We start from the raw sequence: 21,151 nt of genomic DNA on the forward strand, positions 1-21,151 counted from the left end.
ATAAAATTTGAATATAGAAAGTGCTGTGGGATGTTCTGTATGTCAAATGTGTTGCTGATTGGTCAATGAATAAATCACTGATTGGCCCGTGGCCAGGCAGGAAGTGTAGGCGGGACAAGGAGGGGAATAGAGCTGGGAAGTGGAAGGCTGAGGGAGGAGACTGCCAGCCGCCATCAGGACAAGGAAGATGTAAAGTACCGGTAAGCCACAAGCCACATGGCAAGGTATAGATTAATAGAAATGGATTAATTTAAGCTGTAAGAACAGTTAGCAAGAAGCCTGTCACGGCCATACAGTTTGTAACCAATATAAGTCTCTGTGTTTACTTGATCGGGTTTAAGCGGCTTGGGACTGGCGGGTGAGAGAGATTTGCCCTGACTGTGGGCCAGGCAGGAAAACTCCAGCTACAAGAAAGACAGTTTATTTTTTTCAATTTAAGGACTTTAAAAGACATATTCAAAATTCCATAGTCATCACAGGGTTTGGGGGTTTTTTGTTTGTTTGTTTTTTTTGGTTTTTCAAGACAGGTTCTCTCTGTGTAGCCCTGGCTGTCCTGGCACTCACTCTATAGACCAGGTTGGCCTCAAACTCAGAGATCCTCTTGCCTCTGCCTCCCGAGTGCTGGAATGAAAGGTATGCATCACCACTGCCAAGCTTCCTCACAAGATTTTAGAGGCCAAGTTTGGAAGTTGTTTCTCAGTGTGTTGGAGCTCTTGCCAGCTTGTGTGAGGCTTAGGATCAACCCACACAAATAGATAAGGTTCAAAAACTACTGTAGAACAGAACTCCAAAATTCACATTGAACTCTTTCATCCCTTAAAAATTATAGAAGCCTTGGGAAGAAAAGTGAGATTATTCTGAGTTATCAAACACCATACATTTTTCCCAAATTTTACAAAACTTGATTTAGTAACAATTTTCACAAGGACCCAGTGACTAACATGTAGCAATAGTGAAATCAGCTTTCATAAGTGGAAGTAAGAACCCAAGTCACTGGCAATAAACTTGACCTTATTCTGTGGATACCCATGTAGTTCAGCCCCTGTTCTGAACATAGCTGCAGATGTCAGTCAGTCTTATTGATGCAATTTCTCTGTTTTAGAAGCACAGTACCAATGAGCTCACATTAATATGCTGTCCCTAGATGACTCTAGCTCACATTTGTAGTATTTCAATGACTGTTGGATTTGTGAATTCACTGTCACTCACACACCAGATTCACTCCTGAGCTCATTAAAATACCCATTGGTTTCTCTTACATGGTGTTCTGGGTCCAGAAAGCCCAAGCCCATGCTATCACAATGGACATGCTCAGTGGTTAATCTCTAGCTACACACTGACAGGGGAAAAGTTTAAATTTTCCATCTCTCTTATACTGTACTTTCAATTAATAGGCTCCACCTAATAGGCAAATATTAAAAGTGATAGATGAGTCATTTCAACATGTAATAATTTGTTACTGAAAAACAGTGGGAGAAAAAATTTCCCATATCTTTGCACAGAACGCCAACTAGTTAGTGTTCTACCTTCTGCCTTCTCATGACAAAACAGGCATCAGTGGATGGTGGGATCTTGAGTCATCTTCCTAATTCAGGACATATGACAGTTTCATCAAACACAAAGCCTGAGAAAAAATCTAATTAGCGTCAGGGATCTGTCTTATCACTTAGAAGTGCTCATCCATAAAACTCTAATTGGAGTAGAGATGGCATGGTGGGATTTACTTAGGTTAATGGTAAAATCAGGAGCTCAGTCTCAGGTTAGTATGAAATGCTAGTGATGCTTGGCAATACATAAGCATACTGATAAGCATTAACATACTCCCTTTGATGATACTGATATTCTTGGAATTCTTCTTGACATTGAACACCTGAATGTGCAGTTTTTTGTTTTTTGTTTTTTGTTTTTTTACCTAACTTCTTGCTTGCTAGGTTGTCTTTGAATCATCTTGCCATATCAAACTTGCCATAAATAATACATCCATACATCAATTTTCAAGTTGAAGAACAGGTCTCAATTATTCCCCCATCACTCTGTTCCCTCTCACTAGGTCTTCTTTGATGACATCAGGTATTTTGATTTTTAAAGCATGACAAAGTAAAAGCTAGGTTTAAAATTCAACCAGTAGTATTAAAATGGTGTGGATTAAATCTGAATTCTGGTTCCATCAATGATTATGTCTAGGACATTGGGTGGATGACTTAATGGCTTCATCCTTCACAGGGGGATAATGACACAGTGGGAATGTATAGCCTGTGCCTCATGCAATTATTGCAGTAAGCAAGTTAATGTGTGCAACCTGTAAAGCACAGTGGTTGTTTTATCTAATGGTATCCAGTGAGGGGAGAAATAGCATCCCAGTGGAGATGGGGAGGGATGATGTTCTAGAGTGGGATGCAGTGACACTTGGCAATCCATCAGAAAATAATCGTTTCCGTGGACTTTCGTTAAGGCTGGCATCGTGCTCTCAAAGCTGACCACACTGTCATCCAAGTGCTGGTGATGATGCTGTCATTCTCACAGTTGTCTTCATCCTCTGTCATGGGTCCTGGCTTTGTTGCAAAGGGATTAGCTACACTGTCCCTCTTCAAAAGTGTAACTTCTTAGAGTAGGGTTCCATTCTCTACTTATTAGAGATTATTAGTGTTGATATTATTATCAAATTTAAGGGAGTGACACTTCAAATAACACAGTCGAGTGGCACAAGATATGAACATGTCACACACTTCCAAAGCACACAAGAATACCTATTCAGTTTAAATTTTCACATGCACATGTGTGAATTAGCACAAGACAAGACAACTCAAGGTAAGACAAACACACACTTGAAACAATTATATCTCAGAGATCTTAGTTTGAAGCCTCTCTTTCAGGTGTCAATATAATGTTGAAATTTGTTCTTTCCACAGAGGCCAGCTGTTTAGAAGGATTCTACTTCCTGAGTTTATTTTTAGCTAGAAATAAGAGCCCTCCCCAGGCTAGCTTGACAACGTATTCAATGAGAGTCCATCTACATCACTAGACTCATGAAGGCTTCCTTGTATGATTGTCTGCATTACTGAGAGAAGACAGACACAATTAATTTCAAAACAATCATTTTCAAACTAGACTCTGACACTTGTCCCCCACATCCACAACAATAAAATATATTACACATGATACGCTCTACTGGCACACAAACCTGGAGGCTTCTTGAATGAGATTACACAGTTAAGTCACACATCTTACTCTCCATTATCTTATGACTGTGAGTGGAACAGGTTTGAAACTGCGGCATGTAAGGTACAAAGGTCTTCTGAGCAGAGGTTGCTAAATTCAAATTATTTTCTACGAAGTGTGAGCAACTGTCCTGGAGGATTCTGATGTCACGAAACAGACAGTGGGCTGGGAATGGGCACAATACTCCTGACTCGTCAGTCAAAAACATATCATTCTCTCTTTTTTTGATGGAGGTGACCCCTAAATAATAGGCAGACTTTTCGCTATGATTTTCTTCAGGGAAGTTTCCTTCCAGTTCCAAAATCTCATCCAATGCCGAGAATGAAAGCTGTGGGGAAATCGTGTTGGGTTGCTGACCTGATAATAGGAAAAATGCCTGAGTCTCTATCTCCCAGGAGCTGCTAGGGAAAGATTCTCTCAGTGGGGAGTGTTCTCTGGAGATGCAATTGCTGATGGAGCCATGGGTAAGCCCTTGCTCTTCATCAGTTTCCACCGTTTTCGAGTGGCTGACCAGCGTTGCATATTTAACTGAGGGTTGTCTCTGACACTCGTCCTCACAGGTCACTTGAGTGCTGTGAGCCCCAGAGAAGGGAGCACTGTCACACTGGTCACTAATACAAATAGAACCCCTCTCAGGGTCTGGAGTGGTCAAAAGAAGCGAGACCATAGCTGCTGGTACCATCTCATCTTTATTTTTCCAAGCTGTATCGACACTGATTTCTTCTGAAATGGGTTCAGGCTCCAGAAGAAGAGGACCAAATATCACTGATTCTGCATGCTTGGTAAAAAGATGCTCAAATGTTTCAGGCTAAAAGAAAAGACACATTTTAATGCTCAGTATGTTACAACTTGATTCTATCACACTGGCGGAAAGGCCAGTGTATAAGATCAAAAACAAGGGACATCTGTCAACCACAAATGGCACGGTTTGGGGCTGAAAACTTGAAATATCAAAAATCAGAAGGGAGAGGTAGTCTTGGCTTTTCAAAGTCAGACAAGAAAGTCTCAGACCTGTGTTCTTCAAATGGTATGACCCTAAACACGTGAAACTCTCTTCATGGGTAAAAGTGAATTGGATACTTGATTGTGGTCAAGGGCTAAAAGTAAGTGAGCCATAGCTGCAGATGCTTAGCCCCCCATGGAGATTGGGTGCTGTGACTGCAAAACACCCTCTTCTCAAGAGCTCATTCTATTTTATAGCAATCACTCTATTTTATAGTAAATTCCACAAAATGACTTCAGTCTAATTTTTTGTAAGTTCCCAAAAAATGACTTCTGAAAAAGTCATTAGATTTTATAGAAAATTCCACAAAATAAAAATGTAATCTCTAAAGATTTAAACAAACAAAAAGCAGGTTGGAATATAACAGAAGGAGCAAAACAAGTTTTCCAAACATGGTAGCAGTAACTGCTTTATCCCATCTGATAAGATAGACGCAAAGATAGAGTAAGTAACTGACTGAACACACCTACCTCTGGTCATAGTGGGAATCTGCTGGAGGCTAACTGAAAATCACAGCTGATGGCACTTACTTGCTGAAGATAATGATGGTGAAAGAGACATTGACAGACTTGAAAACTGTTATTCTTTTTACATAACCTCATGTAAAGATATATCCTATGGAACACACGGAATGAAGACAAACACACAAGACAAATGTACAGCATGGGTTGTTTTTTTTTTTTATAAGAACAAGGGTTACATGACAACGAAATCCTGCCAAGCAGCTACAAATCAAAAATCAGCGTGCAAAAAGCTCAGTACAAACAATGTAAACTTAAAATGTAAAATTAAAATGCAAAAGAAAAGAATACTGCAGATACATCACATCGAATAGTTAACATAACTAAATAGAAAATATGTTCAGTTCATAGATCATACATGTAATTTACCTTCTGAATGTTACAGTTTTTTAAGCTAATAAAGTAAATTCTGAGTTATTGCCTGAGATAGCGGTATACTCAAAAGTTCTTCACAATGGCAAGCATATCCCATATAAAAACACAGCAGTTGCAAACTCTTAACTGAAATATATTAGTGATTAAACAGTAGAGGAATAAATATACCAAACACTAAATATAATACTGGCAAAGACCTACATAAGTGTCAAAATACTGAATGACAAATATCGTTGAAAAATGATATGATGAGAAAATTGATCCTACTCTCACATTGTTTCTGACAGAAATCTGTACGTTTGTGACTTCCTTCAAACATTTTATTTTTCCCTTAATGTTTCTACTACTTATATCATTGAATTGTTCTAAAAATTTAAATGATCTTAACAGCTGATCCATTCATTTCATTATCTTCTTTCTGCCAATATGGAAATACAGAAACAACACACAGCAGGCAGTTAAGCTCATGTGTTCTTTAAATGATCTGTTTCATATAGTCCATGGGCCCTAAAACTTCTTAATGAATAATTCATTGTGGAATAAGTCATGGCCATCTTAAAAAGCATCCATGTGGAAGGTTTCAATAATAAATGTTTTCTTTTTACCATACATTACTGAGCTATATGGTATCAGTGGTCACAAAACTTCTTAAAAGTATGTTTGTTCAAAATTTATTTCACTCTATGGATATAAGAATTGAAAAATAACCCTTCATAAGTTCACAGCTAGACATTGGAATACAATGATGTCTGTAATAGTAAATGAAGAAAAGAGGATACAGTCCTCCTAGTGCCTTAATTTTCTGTAGACATCCAAATAAAATTACCAATCATATTGAAGTGACTCAGTATCTTAAATTTGAATGATATTTGTCCATAAATTTGGTTTAATTTGAATGTAAGCAATAAAGCCTATACTATATTAATATCATACACACATGGCAGGGTATCTGTTTTTCAGGGAGAAAAGCCCTGTCCTCACCATGACCTATTTGTAAAACCCCAGAAAGTCTCCCTTTCCTGCACTCTTCCCTGTCTGCCAGAGGTATTGGTTGATTTGGTGGAAATAAATTAGATTCATAGAGGTTGGTGCTCTCTTTTACTCTGGACAATCTGACCTGAGTGTGAAGGGTTATCCTAACATGAAGCATAGCTTCCATTGGTCTGTAGGGTTATCCTGATATGAAGTATAGCTTCCATTGGTCTGTATAGGGTTATCCTGACATAAGGTATAGCTTCCATTGGTCTGTAGGTTTATCCTGATATGAAGTACAGATTCTATTTTAGGTCTTTGATCAACAGAAACCACAACTTCTGGCTTTCTTTAAACTAAAATGAGAGTTAGAACTTAAGTCATATTCAAGACTACAGAAAACTAAAAGTCCTAGATTGTCCCTAGTTTGGTATACAAAAGTCACGTTATTCAAGAGAATCTGAAATTCACCAATGTATAAGTGTTTATAAAGAAATCTAATATGGAAGCCTTCATATGTAGAAGGAGAAGCTAAATACCTTCCTTGCAGCTTGTATGTGGAGTTTTTGCAAAGCTGTGTGTCACAAGTTGCCTGCTAGAGTTCACTTAGCTACAGAAATTTCTACCATATTTCTACCATACTTGGAAAGAGAATATGTTCTGATAGCAATAGTCACACCACTAACATTTGCTGACCAGAAAAATAAAAATCTGAAAGCAGAGACCATGAATATTAATTTCAAACTTTAGATGCCCTGATAATTAAGCATATGCCCCAACTGAACTACATCAAACCCACACAGTGGCCACAAATGTACACATCTCTATTAAGCTCATCATATGTTAGTTTGTAGTAATTCAAACAATAGTTTAGGTTTGCTTCCCTCCTTCAAAATGTAAACATCTTCTAATACTCTATGGACTGTTGGGAAGTTGGTACATTGGGTTCATCTGTAGTGGTCATGGGAGACTTCAAAGAATGTCCGTTCTCTGTTTAAATAAAATAGAACAAAATAAGAAAACAAAATAAAAAGGTCATGCAGACAGTCAAAGATAGAAGATTCCAACCCCTCTCTTTTGGTGGACCAAGGCTCTATTATGTTCTTGTGTTGTGTTGCAGTGATGTGCTTAGGGAAGGGGAGGGTGGGCGTCTGGAGGGACTTCTCTCACTCCCTTACCGGACGCCATAGATACTCCAAGGACAGATTGATCACCTCAGCAGGGAAGACTACAGCAGAATAGGTGAAAGAATAAGAGTTCAGGGAATAAAAGGGGGATAAAATCAACAGTAATATCGAAAAGTTTGAGGGACGGGAAAGAATAAGGGTTAAGTGATGAGAAGGACATAAAGGAAAGAAAATAGACTTTGTTCCTTGGATGTTGATTTTTAAGAAATGAAAGTGATGTGATAGTCAAGAGTGGAAACACAGAGATGTCTTCATGAATTTTTTAAAAATCTACTTGATAAATCTTCTGATGCAAATCTCTTCCTTTTCTTGGAGCCTGGATGGAAGCCTGCAGGACTATCCGGTTAAGATTATATAGATAACCAGTGCAAAGTGAAGACCCGACTTAGTGCTTTCTACAATCCAGTGAGAGAGGAAACCTTTCCCCAGACACTAGCAGGAAGAAGAGTGACCCTTCCATCTTCCTTTGCCCTTTGGCTGAGGTAGACCTAGGCTGATTAGTCCAAGATCTCTCCTGGTGCCTTACTACCCGAGACTATGAAGGAACAGGATGACAATAAAGAGAGCGAGGCACACACTGCGGGGCCAGTGCTCTGATCGACAGAGACTGGCTGTCTCTAACGAAAACTCCGATGGCTCCCCAAATCAGCCTGTTCTTCCCCGCAGTTCCAAGGAGAATCTAACTGTTTCCAGATACTCCTGACCCAGATCTACAGTTGTTAGGCTGCCTGTCTGGAGGCCTACAGCATGTCAAAATCTGGGACTCTTTAGGTCCCAAAGAAAGGCTCCCCTGGCTCTTTGGGTTACATTTAGCCTTCATGAATTGTGTAGTTCACTGTTGCAAAATTGAAATGGATGGACACAAAGAGGCAGGGTTGAGGATGAAGAGCCTGATACACAAAGGACCGGGGCTTGTGGAAGAGAGAAAGGGAGAAGGGTAAGAAGGAGGAAGGGAGGGAGAAAGGAGGGAAAGAAACACTCGGCATACTGTAAAACAAGCAATTTAATGTAAAATTTATTGTGACTCTCCACAGCTTCCCTTTAAATTGTCAATTCTAATTTAATTGTATAGATTTGGGATCGGCCTAAGTCCAGTTTGTGGTGTTTTATTTATTGCAAAGCTTTTTTTAATAACAAAGTTTATAAAATTAAAAAAGGATGGTATTGAAATAAAACAGGCATAAACCATTTTTGGATTTAGCAGACAAAATAATAAGAAAAAATGCAAAACAGATTAAGGAAAATTGAGGTCTTTTATACTATGAAATTGGGATTACAAGAAAAGCAAATACTTTGAATTTTTACTATAGCATGTTTTTCCACATCAAGGATTCAGTCTGTAAGATTCTGACTCTTGGCGCACACAGAGAAAGGCCACAGAGGATCCTGATTTCAGAGAACAGAATAGAGACACTTGCTGTTCTGATCCCTGGAGACTATTAGGATGCCAGGATGTGAGTAAATCAAATGCTCACGATCTGAGAAAGAAAATAGACAGAGAATGATTCAAATTCAATTCTAAATCAGAGAGAACAATTAGAGGAACACACATCAAGGAAAACAAGCAAAGAGATCTAAAGACCAGACAGTACCTGCCATAGGCAGTAACTGCAGAGAAAGCCAGTCAGCCCTGCTGAACACAGAAGGGATAGTGAGTGTAGAGATGGCAGGTCAAAGACTTTGGCATAAGAACGAGACTGTATCCAAAGCAACAGTTTGTTCTCAAAGCCATGGAAGCATAGTCTGGGAGGAACAGCATTAGTGTGGGATACTGTCATCTCACAGTGCAGGTGTCTGGAACTCAGCTATACATACACATGTGGCAGCAATCTCTGACTGCTCACACTGAATCAACCACCCCTGCCCTTCTGCTTTGTCTCCTGTGAGTGGAAAGCAAAAGACTGCAAGACATTTCGGGGATTCTGAGGTAATAAAATTCAAGGTAAACAAGAAAACATGACTTAAGAGAAACAGAAATTTCATGGACTAGAGCAAATTTTAAAACAAAAGTCCCATAATTGCCATCTCTAGCAAGACTGACCCATGGTACCAGAACAGAATGCTCTGATGGAGCACTCAGCTAGGAAGATAAGGCCACAGTCTGTGAAAGTCCAACAGCCATACTGGAAAATGGAAGGTAGCAATGCCTCAGAATAGAAGACGAAAACCCAGCTCTGCAACAGGGTCCAACAGCCAACATATATGGAGATGACAAGGAGAAAGACACAAGAGAAGAAGTGCGCAAAGACATAGCAGGGTTTCTTAATGCTGACAGGAGACAGAATCGAAACCCTTTACTCAAGGCAAACAGGAAATCACCTTAATCAACAAAGTTGAGAACATCAAAACTAGCAAGTTTTTCAAAAGAGAAAACTGCAAGGGAACCAGCAAGGAGGGAAACGTCTGAGTGACCACCCGACTTGCAGAAGCAACACCAGCTGCCAGAAAGTGAGGCAAGGATGGCTGCAAAGTCCTGTTGGGAAGAAATCCACATTCCAACAACTACCGGGCAGGACAGATGGAAAGAAGGGGGACATGTGGAGACTTGCCACACAGGGAGGTTGTCTAACCAAGGAAGAGGAGGAAAGTTAGCCTGGGAAACAGACTGACTAGAAACCAGGGCCTGGAACATTGCAGGGTGATGACCGGCAGCCATTTTCCTGAAGTCTAGTAGAGACAGTGGTGGGATGACAGGGGGATTTCTGGGCACAGGTCACTGCAGCACAGTCCCCGGGGAAGACAGGAGCTGGATAAGGCAATGCATATAATAGAAACACGCAGGTTAAGATGCAGACAGACTGGAGGTAGGTAGGAGGTAAGATATTTTTGGAAAAGAAACAAAAGGAGAATAAAAGGGGGAAATGAAACCAATTAAAATTTGATTTAGTTCATTGATCAAATGTAATGATTCTCATTTTTCATTTAATGTTTCTTTTTTATAGTTTATTTAAATATATTTTATGTGCATTGGTGTGAAGGTGTCAGATTCCCTGGAACTAGAGTTACAGACAATTGTGAACTGCCATGTGGGTCCTGGGAATTGAACCCAGGTCCTCTGGAAAAGCAACCAGTGCTCTTAACTACTGAGCCATCTCTCCAGCCCCAACGCTTCCCATTTTTAAAATTCTTTGACTTTGGAAACAGCAAGAAATGTAACAAGCACATTATATTACTTGGGTCTCTGTGGCACAAATGTTACACTAAAAACAATATACATGTGGCCTATTAGTTCTCTAGTTTTAAAAATTAACCCATATACAAAATAAAGCACAGTGTAGTGACAATTTATAGAGATGGGAAAAAACAGGGTGAAATGGAGAATAATAAAATAATTTTTCTTAAAAAATGGTAGTTCAAAAAGTTTCTGTTTGAAGAAAAAAAATAAAGTAAGTTTTTCTAAAGTTGCATAGAACTGAGAAAGTCACAGAGCAGTGTGCAGTCAACCTGCCAATGCCCATGCATCCATGGCAGCACCCCATTTAGGGACCTAAAAATGACCCGCCAAGAAGGTTAAAAGCAAACCAGTTGAAAGTGTTGGCAGTTGGGGGGGCCAGGGGAGTGAAGCAGGAGACTCCATTTTCAATGGTCGATGCTAAGCTACACGCTTGTATTTTTTTCTAAGTCTTAAAAAGCAAACAGAAGTGCCAGGACATGCACCAGAACAAACACTGGCAGCCATGCTTCCTGCCGGCAGTGGTGGTGTGCTGCTCAGAACAGAGAAAGTTGGAGCGGGGTTTCAGAGGATGGAGATGCCACCAGGCCAACTGTGAGCTGGAAGAAGTCCTGGATAGCAGACAGAGCTCAGCAGAGTCTGAAAAGACAGGGGCAGTACGCCAACCACGAGGAGCCCTCAAAGCAACACTGCTGATTAGTGACACAAAACTGTACCATGCAGGAAAGCCTGGAAGCACAAGGAAGATCACACACACTGTATGTTCTGAAAGGGGATTCACAGAGGAAGGGGAGTGGGCAGTGAGGGGGACAGGCAGGAAAACTGTGTCTGTCCTCCCTTTTATGAGAAGTGAAACATATATGAAAATTTAAAGATATTACATTCTTTTTTTTTAAAGATACCATGTTAGTATAGAATTCTTTTTGCATGCTGAGGACTGAACTCACAGCTTGCACATGCTAGGCAAGTGCTCTGCCATGAAACAGCACTCCCAGATCCTGTGTTACTCTCCTTTGGTCTCTAGTATATGAAATTTAAAGAGAGAAGGATGTATTGTATACGAAAGGACCCTGGGAGAAGTATCTTTAATGACATGATACCACCCTGCTGTTTACTAGCAGTGTCTGACACGAAACTAAAGGAAACAATTTTGAGAGTGAGTCCATAAATGTGGGAGTCAGAGGCAAATCTCGGGTGTCCACCCTTCTCTTCTACCTGGTTGGAGACAGTGTCTCTGTGTTGTCCACCACTGCTTCTACCACCCTAGCTGGCCTGCAAGGTTCCTGGAATTTTCTAGTCTCCAGCTCCCACCACACCCTGAGAGCACTGGGAATAGAGACACCATGCCACATTACCCAGCTTTACATGGGTTACCGTGGTTCAAACTCAAGGTCTCATGCTTGCTCGGCAAGTGTTTTACTCACTGACTCATTTCCCAAGGACTTCTTTTTCTTTTAAAAAGATGTTAATATACTGGCTTTCACATCTTTAACATGCATATTTAGTTTAGTACATGTAGTGATTTGAACGAAAATGGGGCCCATAGGCTCATGTATTTGCATGCCTAGTCCCCAGTGGATGAACTGTTTGAGAAGGATTAGAAGGATTAGGAGATATTGCCTTGTTGAATCAGGTGTAACCTGGTTGGAGGAGGTCTGTCACTGGGGGTGGGCTTTGAGGTTTCAAACACATACACCAGGCCAAGTGTCTTTCCTACATATTGCTTAATATCAAGATGTAAAGCTCTCAGCCACTTCTCCAGCACCATGCCTGCCTGGGTGCCACTACGCTCTCTGCCATGTTGATAATGGACCAACCCCCTGAAACTGTAAGCAAGTCCCCAGTTAAATACTTTCTTTTATAAGAGTAGCCTTGGTCCTGTTGTCTCTTCACAGCAGTACAACAGTAACTAAGACAGAAGTTGGTACCAGAGGAGGAGTTTTGCTGTGATAGGCCTGACCATGTTGTTGTTGGGGGAAAATGGAAGACACTGGAGCTTTGGAATAGAAAAGTGACTGAATGCTTTAAGTGGATCTTACTGGGCCATCCCAGTTGAGGCATGGACAATGGTGCACAGGGCAATGTGGAGGTCCAGCTCAAAAGTTTCAGAGGGAAACAATATTAGTAGCCAGCATAGAGACCATCCTTATGAAATTTTGGTAATTAATGAGGCTGCTGTTTGCCCTTGTCCTAAGAATCCGATGTAGATTAAAATTGAAGAGTTTTAGAATAATGGTATTGGCAGAGGAGTTTTCAAGACAACCTAGTATTGAATGTGTCATGTGGTTATTAGTAATCACTCTTATGCATCTCTACAATGAAAAGGAGCAAGTGAGGCAAGGAGAAATATAAAATATACAGTTTGAGGAGAAAAAGAGCAACCAGGAAAGATGATATTAGAGCCTCGTCCTGTGCTCAAGGAGATAAAAAGTTTAAAGAAAAGCTTGATGCTAGATAGAATATTGGGAGTGGTAACCTCAGGGCAACATCCTACCCAGCTAAGGTTTCAACTTATGAATAGGAATTAAAGGAAAGCTTAAGCAGCAAAGGCATCCATCAACAACTGAAAGTTTATGCAAACATAATACAAGAGGGGGCCCAAGTTGCAACTCCAGCAAGCAGAAGAACTTGGCAGCTTCAGCCACAGGGTTCCGGCTTTAGTGTCAAGGATATAGGAATGGAGTTGTAGAATCTTCCTCAAAGATTAAGGAAAGCCACTGAGACCAGGCATTTGGCAGAGCAGTCTGCTGCATGGAGGCCCAGAGTGGCCATTGCATGAAGCTCTGAAAGTGAAGCCTAGATTGTGTTGGAAACCCCAGGATGATGAAGGTGCCACAATCATAGGATATGTGCCAAGGAAAGCAGCAGACATGGTATGGAACCAGCCCAAGAGAGAGGAGTATGCTGCAGTCAATGACACTTAAAGGAGTTGGAGATCTGAAGAGTCCTTTGACATCAGCTATGGAGATGCAGAGTTTGGAGTTTGCCCTGCTGGGTTTCAGTCTTTGGTTCAATATTTCCTCATTATGCCACCTTTCCTCCCTTTTGGAATGGCAATGTATATTCTGTACCATTGAATACTGGAAATATGTGATCTGCTTGTGGATTTTGATTTTACAGGGGTTACAATTAAGGGATTTCCTTGAGTCTCAGTAAAGGCATGGACTTTGGACTTTGAAATAGTGTAGAGACTATGAAAAACTATGGGAACTTTTGAAGTTTGACTGAATGCATTTTGCGTTATGATAAAGCTACAAGCCTATAGGGTCCAGGGAGTGGAATGTGGAGGTTGAATGAAAATTGCCTCCATAGGCTCATATATCTGCATGCTTAGTTCTCAGTTGATGGGTTGAGAAGGATTAGAAGGATCAAGAGGTTTGACCTTGTTGGAGTAGGTGTAGCCTTGTTAGAGGAGGTGTGTCACTGGGGGTGGACTTTGAGGTTTCAAAAGTCTGCACCAGGCCCAATGTCTCTCTTTCTGTCTTTTGTCTGTGGTTCAGGATGTAGAGCTCTCAGCTACAACTCCAGCACCATGCCTGCCTGTGTACTACCACATTCCTCACCATGATGATAATAGACTAATTTTCTGAAATTGTAAGCAATCTCTCAATTGAATGGTTTCTTTTATAAGAGTTGCCTTGGCCAAAGTGTCCCTTCACAGCAATAGAAAAGCAAATAAGACAGTATTGCTTTTGATATAATATAAACATAAGGAAAGGAAAAATGTTAAAAGTGGAGTGAATTAATTTTAGGGAAATTTTAGAGATGAGATTAGATGTCTAGGACTTATGGGTATAGAGCACATCCATAAAAAGCAATGTTCCTTCAAATCAGGATTTGAAGAACAAATTAAAGAAAATTTTTAGATTTAAAACATATTACTTTAAAAAAAACTACTGTATGTGAACTGTTGTTTTTTTTTTTTAAAAAAAACAAACAAAACAATGGGTTTCCATTGGCTGTTTGCTTTACAGTGTGTCCTGGAGCATGTATTTGCCTGTCTAGTCCTTTGTCTTGAAATGGATATACCATATTTTGTTCATTCATTTATTATTTGAAGGCCATTTGGATTTTTTCAAATTCTGGCTATTATTGATAATTCTTTTATGAATATTAATAAACAAATATTTATGTATATGTTTCATCATTCTGTTGGTAGACATTTTAGGGTAGATTGCTGAGTCCTGATTTCACATGGGGAGAACTGCCAGACTCTTTAAAAGGCCCACACTGTTTTTATATTCCCAAGGGCAGTCTGAGATCTTCAGTGTCTCCACTATCTAGTATTTCTGTCTTTTCTGTGATGGATATCCCACAAGCTTTGGAGGGTGGTACCTTGTGGTTTTAACTTGCATTTCCCTGGTGTCTAAAGATGTTGATCACATGTTCACTTGCTTTGATGGATATCCCACAAGCTATGGAGGGTACCTTGTGGTTTTGACTTGTATTTCCCTGAGATCTAAAGAGGCTGACCATGTGTTTACTTATAAATATAAAGGTGATTTTGTCTTTTGCATATATGGTCTCCAGAAAAATGCATAGTCAGATCCTGTACCTATAGTTTTTTTTTTATTGTGTTAACATACAACTGAGCATCTCATCTATCTTTGAGTGTGTGATTTAGTGAGTATTAACCACACTAGGGGATACAATGTTAATACAACATTGATGGCAAGGATATCACTTTGTCAGATGGACTTGAGTTTGAATCCAGGTTTTTATAATACCTGGTTGGGTATGTAGTCAGGACAAGCTACCAACTCACCCTCAGCCTATTTCATCATTGATTCTTAATGGTGTATCTTTGTTATACCCTAAAAATACATAAATACTGTGACTACATATACTGAAAAAGAGAAAGTGAAGTATTTGCAAAAGTAAAAAGGAATTTCTCACAAATGGGGATATACATAACCAACTGTCTTTTTTAAAAAAAAATCTACACTTTAGGGACTGGAGAGGTGGCTCAGCAGTTAACCATGCTTACAGCTCTTCCAGAGAACCTGAGTTCGTTTCCAGAACCCTTATCAGGTAGCTCACAACTGTCAATTCCAGCTCTGGGGCATCTGGTGCCCTCTTCAGGTCTCTGTGTATACCTACACACATGTGTGCACACATACACACATACATAAATAAAATCTTTTTAAAAATTCACTTCAATTTACCAGTCTCTGGAAATTTAGGGTGGTGTTTTAATTTACTTAAAATATCTGCCAGACACTCTGCTAACTACAGCATGACACTCAGCTCTGATAAGGGGGAAGTGAGACAGCCAGGCAAGCCAGAGTCTAAAGACATTCGCTGATTCACCCACCCCGTTTGCTCTCATTTCTACCAGGCATTCTCTGGAAAGGAGGAAGCATTTATCTGGTACAGGTCCAAAATGCATTTCCTGAGGTCAGTCTAGTCATGCCCCTGTCTTAGGTAAAACTTAGATTACCTTTCCACAAAAATATGAAGATAAAATGCCAAATATGCCAGGCTGGAGGGAGAGAGATTTTAGCTTCCCTTTTAGAGGCAGTATAATGACTACCTTGAAGTTTTACAGTTTTTATTTAGATGGGCACTTGGTTATTTTAATTTAAAAAAGAAAAACTTGTATTTAAGAGGAAAGGGTACCTACTCTGTTCTTGGTATTTGCAGTTTGAGAATGCATTACCAGTTGACCATGATGGTGTCTACACTTCCATCATGGAGCCAGATAATGACTACTCATCAGCCAGGTCTGACTCAAATATCATTCTCTCTTTCTTCTTTTCTTATGCTTGCTTGTTGAAACAGTGTTTCTATGTAACCTATGCAGGCCTCAAAATCACTATGCAGCCCTGGAACTTACAATAATCCTCCTTCTTCTGCCTTCCAAGAACTTGGATATGTATTCTAGGTGTGCACCACCACAACCAGATCAAATGTCACTCTCTTAATTATGCCCACTCATACCCATCCATGCTCTAAGACAGGTTCCCACATCCTAGTCCTCAGCACACTGTAGCTTATGACTGTGAAGTGATTTCTAATGATAAATTGATAAGTATTTATCTTCCCCACCAGATTGTACAGTCCAGGAGCATACATAGTGTTTCTTACCAATAGAGCCCCAAAGTATAGCAAAGTGATTGGCAGAGGACAGGTTTTGAGTAATATTACAAATAATAAAATGAATACATGAATGAATACACAGGTGAAAAATGAACAAATGTTACAGAAGCAAACAGAGATGAGTTCTTATTCCTTCAACCCAGCCACTCTTCTTGGACCTTGCTCTTATTTCTTAGAAGACAAGGAGGATTTCTTAAAATGAGAGTTTAGCAATCTCACATTATCTATAAACACTCGCTCCGTGCACATTGAATAAATGCATGAATGATGCATGTATGCACCTGAGATAGCACCATGATTATGAGAAATTTTATTGTATGAATTAACTGTGGAACAAAAAGAAGAATGATATTTTGTGAGTTGAAAAAACCTTGGTAACATTACTGAAATAAAAGGAATCCAGGATTAGAGCCTGAGAGAGCACAGCTGAGGAGTCAGAGGCAGATGCTAGCATTAAGAAAAGCAAAGATCCCACAGAGTGAATGGTTAAATGCAAAACTCCGCAGCTGCCTCTTTGGGAAACATGGTGTTGTTTCATCTGTTCATCTGATCGAAGACTCTGATTCAAGCAGGTGGGCTGCTCCTGGTGCTTACAAGAGCCTGTGCTTGTTCATTCACAGACTGACTGCAATGCAGTATTCTGTTGACTGCAAGTCCTATGCCATTTGAATATTGGGGGATCAGTTTAGTGGGCTGCCAATAGTATTTTAAAAAAATGAAAAAGACTTTTAAAAACACTCTATTTTCTCTCTTCTCTTCCCAGCAAGATGAGTCCCACAAATTTTCTCTCATTTTTCCATATCTATATATCTGTGCTAGGCTAGAAGAGAAAATGTGGGTCATGTCAATATCTAGAACAGTTACAATTAGAATAAGTTCCAAATGGGAAAGCTAATCTTGATTCTATAGTAAGGTACCTCATCAGTATAAACTTTGTTTTTCTCTTCTATGTTTAATGACAGAATACCCCATGGGTAATGCAAAGTCAGCAATAGTCTAGGATGTATAAAATGTAAACAGTAACGTGAAACAATAACCAATACTTATTAAGATCTTTCAATTCTGCAATTATTGAAAATCTTTCAACTACAAATCTCCATCTCTGGAAGTTTTGTTATATTGTATCCTTCCAATTGTAGCATCTAAAAATAACACTGTCCTTGTAAGTGACTGTGAATATTAAATAGTAGAAACATAATATTGATTCTAAACTTCTTGAATCAAGACAGCCCATTTATACGGAAAAAATAATTTAGTCAACTCTCTATTCTCCATCTATAATGGTCCTTCTTGTTGTAGTATTTATTTTTATTCACTGTGACCAGGGAAAAAGATAGGTGTGTTGTCAGGTCTCATGGGATAAGGGGCTGAAGTTTGTTTCCTCTGATCAAATCCCTACACCCAGCTATTACTAAGGACAAATGATGAACAGACTCGCCAAAATGAACTGAACAAAACAAAGCCTTTTAAGCTTTAAAGAAGTCATGTGGTATCTAAAGTTCAACCGTAGACACTCTGGGTTAAAATACTTAAAAAGTGACCTTTTGGAAATTAAGTCCTTGTGCCCAGGAACAATTCTTGGGGTTTGGAACATCTTCCCAAAACAACTTTTTCATTCTGTAAAGGAGAAACGAAGCCCTGTGATTAGAAGGATGCTCAGAATGAAAATACATTAACAGTTACCAAAGCACACAATCAGCATGAGCCCACTGGATCACCTCAGAAGGACCAAGTCCATATTCACATTTGGATCCACAAAGTGTTCACTAAATTTCTATGAAGACCAAATTAATAACCAACCCTTTCCTACTGAAAGCTGTGTGCCAGGCACTGTATTTACTCCCTTGCATACGTTTTCCTTAGAAAATATTTTAAATGGCCATCACATGGGCTATCAGAAACAAGCCCACTTGTTACAGTCCCACCCCAGTCATTCAGCTAAAGCAGGAGACCAGACTGCAATGTCTTCCCTCCTTCATCTGATAGAGGACTAACACTTCTATGGATGTGTGTGAGGATCCCTCATGAGCTGGGTGTCTCAGCAGAGTGGTGTGGCACCCATACAGCCACCAGGGAACTCACGGCCATTTGTCAAACCAGATACCCCAGAGCTTTCTGAAGCACTGTCCTCTGAGAAGCAGAGTGCTGCCTGCTGCTATGATGGACTGTGCTGATCACCATGAAACATCTACTTTTAAGATCTTGTGATCTCACTAAAATCTTCAGTCCAGATTGCAGAGCTCTAAAAGCCATTTTTACCAAACCTAAGAATAAACTGCCCAGGATTTTCTGTTACATGTCAGCTGATTCCTGGATGCATATAAAGAAAAAAATTTTAAAGCTGAATTCTGCCTTCAAGTTTATGGTGTCCTATCAAGATGAAAAGTCATTGCTCAAAACAACCTTTCCATTTGTGTCCTGTTAATTGTATATGGAATTCATACAAAGACATTTTCAACACTTTTATACTTATTAATATTATGAGCTAGGCTCTATGTCAGACTTTGAACATATTTAAGTTACACTCTTTATGGAAAAAGCCCTTCACACCAAGTGTAATACCTCTGGTGTGAGATTAACAGTGTTCCGAGCAGCAGGACACAAGAAGAAATAATGATGGGCACAATCACATACAGCCCTGCGTCAGTCTGCCGCTTGTCCATGTCATCTGAAAGAGACACAAGTCAAGCCATCAGCCACTTGAGGAGACTACTCTGTCAAATCATCGACAGAACACATACTCTAATTTCACCAGAAGTCTGCATTGCCTCCAAACATATAGAAACTTATAAATGAAGACATTAGGAGCTGCAGAGGGGCCTCAGGGGTTGAGAGCACTGGCTGCTCTTACAGAGGGCCGGGGTTCAGTACCCAGCACCCACATGGCAGTTCATGATCATCTATCACTTCAGTTTCATGGTATCTGACATCTGATTCCCTCTCTGGCCTCTGGAGGTATTAGAAATGCATTTGGTGCAGTCACGTATGTTCAGGCAAACAGTCATCCATGTAAAAATTAAAATGAGTAAGTATTTTTAAAGGAGAAATAAAAATGCATCGTGGCCACATTACTAGTTGTTTTAGAGTATTGTTCTTGAAATTTAGCAAAACATTATTTTAGAAGGATGTACTTGCCAGGCCTCTCCATCTAGTCATTTTGAAAACTCTCTGAGTCAGAGCACCAACTAAAGTTGCTGTGATGAACTCGCTGCCTTCTCCTGCAGAGCCTGTGGCCAACACCTGCCAATCTTCATCCGTGCAGCTCCAGGCACACCGGTGGTGTCCTTGCTGCTTAAGGCCTCGGGGCCTTTGCAAGAGCCGTTCTGGCCCTGACGTTCTTGCTGCCGCTTCAGCCACATGTTCCGTCCTCAGGGCGTGCCACCGTCCTAGCTTGCAATGTCTTCCCTTCCAGTCTCAGAGCTTTGCTCAAGGGCCAGAGCCCACAGAAAGACCATCTAGCCATCCTTTCCTCACCAAATTTTTAGCTCCCTGTCTCCATCTCACGTGCATTTGCCGTCAAGGCACTGCCTTTCACCTGGCGCTGTATCTTAAATAATGTATTCACTGACCATCACTGCCTATACGGCACTGAGACCTAAGTCCCACAAAGGCAGGCTTCTGTTCACCGCAGGCTTCTGTTCACCGTTTTGTCTTCGGTCCTTAGAACAACGTTCAACACATACTTGTTGAACAATAGTTACTACTCTAGAAGCAACTCAAATGTTTCCCCTTTGAAACTGCATTATTGGGTTGCTTGGATTTAACAACTTAAAAAGTAACAAAAAGTTAAAATATGGGTGAGTGCAGTAATCCAAACAGAATGTGCTCAGTGAATTTAACTCTACAGTTTCAGACAAGAAAAAAATTTTTTTTTTTCCTTGAACAACTCAGTGGCACATCTCAGATCTCCCCTGACCCTATGAGGAAGAAATTAGTCTGGTGATAGCATAGCATAGGAAATATAGAGACAGGAAAGTAGGGCCTCCGCAGGGAAAGCATTTACCATGCAAGTCTGACGACCTGAGTTCAAAGCCCCAAACCTGGAGTACAAGGAGAGGGGTCCCAGGGGTTGTCCCCAGGCCTCCACTTGGGTATGGGGCACATGTACAGAGCATCACTGCTAGCACATGCGTCACACACAAATACTTTTTTTTTTTAAAAAAAAAGAAAATGCATTTATTTTTTACCTTGGGTGAAACCATTAATTATCTTTGGTTTTCCAACTCCTTCCATAAATACTGGATAAAGACTAAACTGATATTTCTCGATGGGAATGAAGTTATCTGAAAAGCAACAAAAAACCAGTAAAATTTCATGTTAACTGAGAAGGAAACCTACATAGAAAAATACAGGCTATGCTGTCCCAACACTACGCATTATTTATGGATAGGCTTGATGGCTAAAGGGATTTCAGAAATAACCTAACCACTCCAAATTTTACTAGTAATGATACTGATTTTCAAATAAGTGTTCAAAACTCTTCCTCAGACACAAATGACTTGTTTTCCAAGGGCATGCTTCAGTGAGAGCTGAATGTGTTCAAGTTCAAGCTATTTTCTCTTCTGCTCCTGAATTTCCTACTCTGGGATAGCAGTGTTCTCCC

At 40.0% G+C, this 21,151-nt stretch overlaps 1 protein-coding gene across 3 annotated transcripts in view; it reads right to left on the bottom strand.

Moving 5' to 3' along the window:
- Nucleotides 1–418: 418 nt before the first annotated feature.
- Lepr (leptin receptor) overlaps nt 419–21,151 on the bottom strand; it is a 101,940-nt gene continuing 81,207 nt past the window's right edge. For 2 of the 3 annotated variants that reach the window (XM_052717418.1, XM_052717417.1), the window contains exons 16-19: nt 20,736–20,831; nt 19,111–19,216; nt 18,090–18,165; nt 419–4,027 (exon numbers count right to left, since the gene is read on the bottom strand). In XM_052717418.1, coding sequence (XP_052573378.1) covers nt 3,203–4,027; nt 18,090–18,165; nt 19,111–19,216; nt 20,736–20,831 — 1,103 coding nt within the window. In that variant the 3' untranslated portion in view covers nt 419–3,202. The other variant, XM_052717419.1, reaches the window with a different exon arrangement.

This window comes from Peromyscus californicus, unplaced genomic scaffold, assembly GCF_007827085.1.
Source record: "Peromyscus californicus insignis strain IS unplaced genomic scaffold, ASM782708v3 Scaffold_5__1_contigs__length_169319896, whole genome shotgun sequence".
Classification (NCBI taxonomy): domain Eukaryota; kingdom Metazoa; phylum Chordata; class Mammalia; order Rodentia; family Cricetidae; genus Peromyscus; species Peromyscus californicus.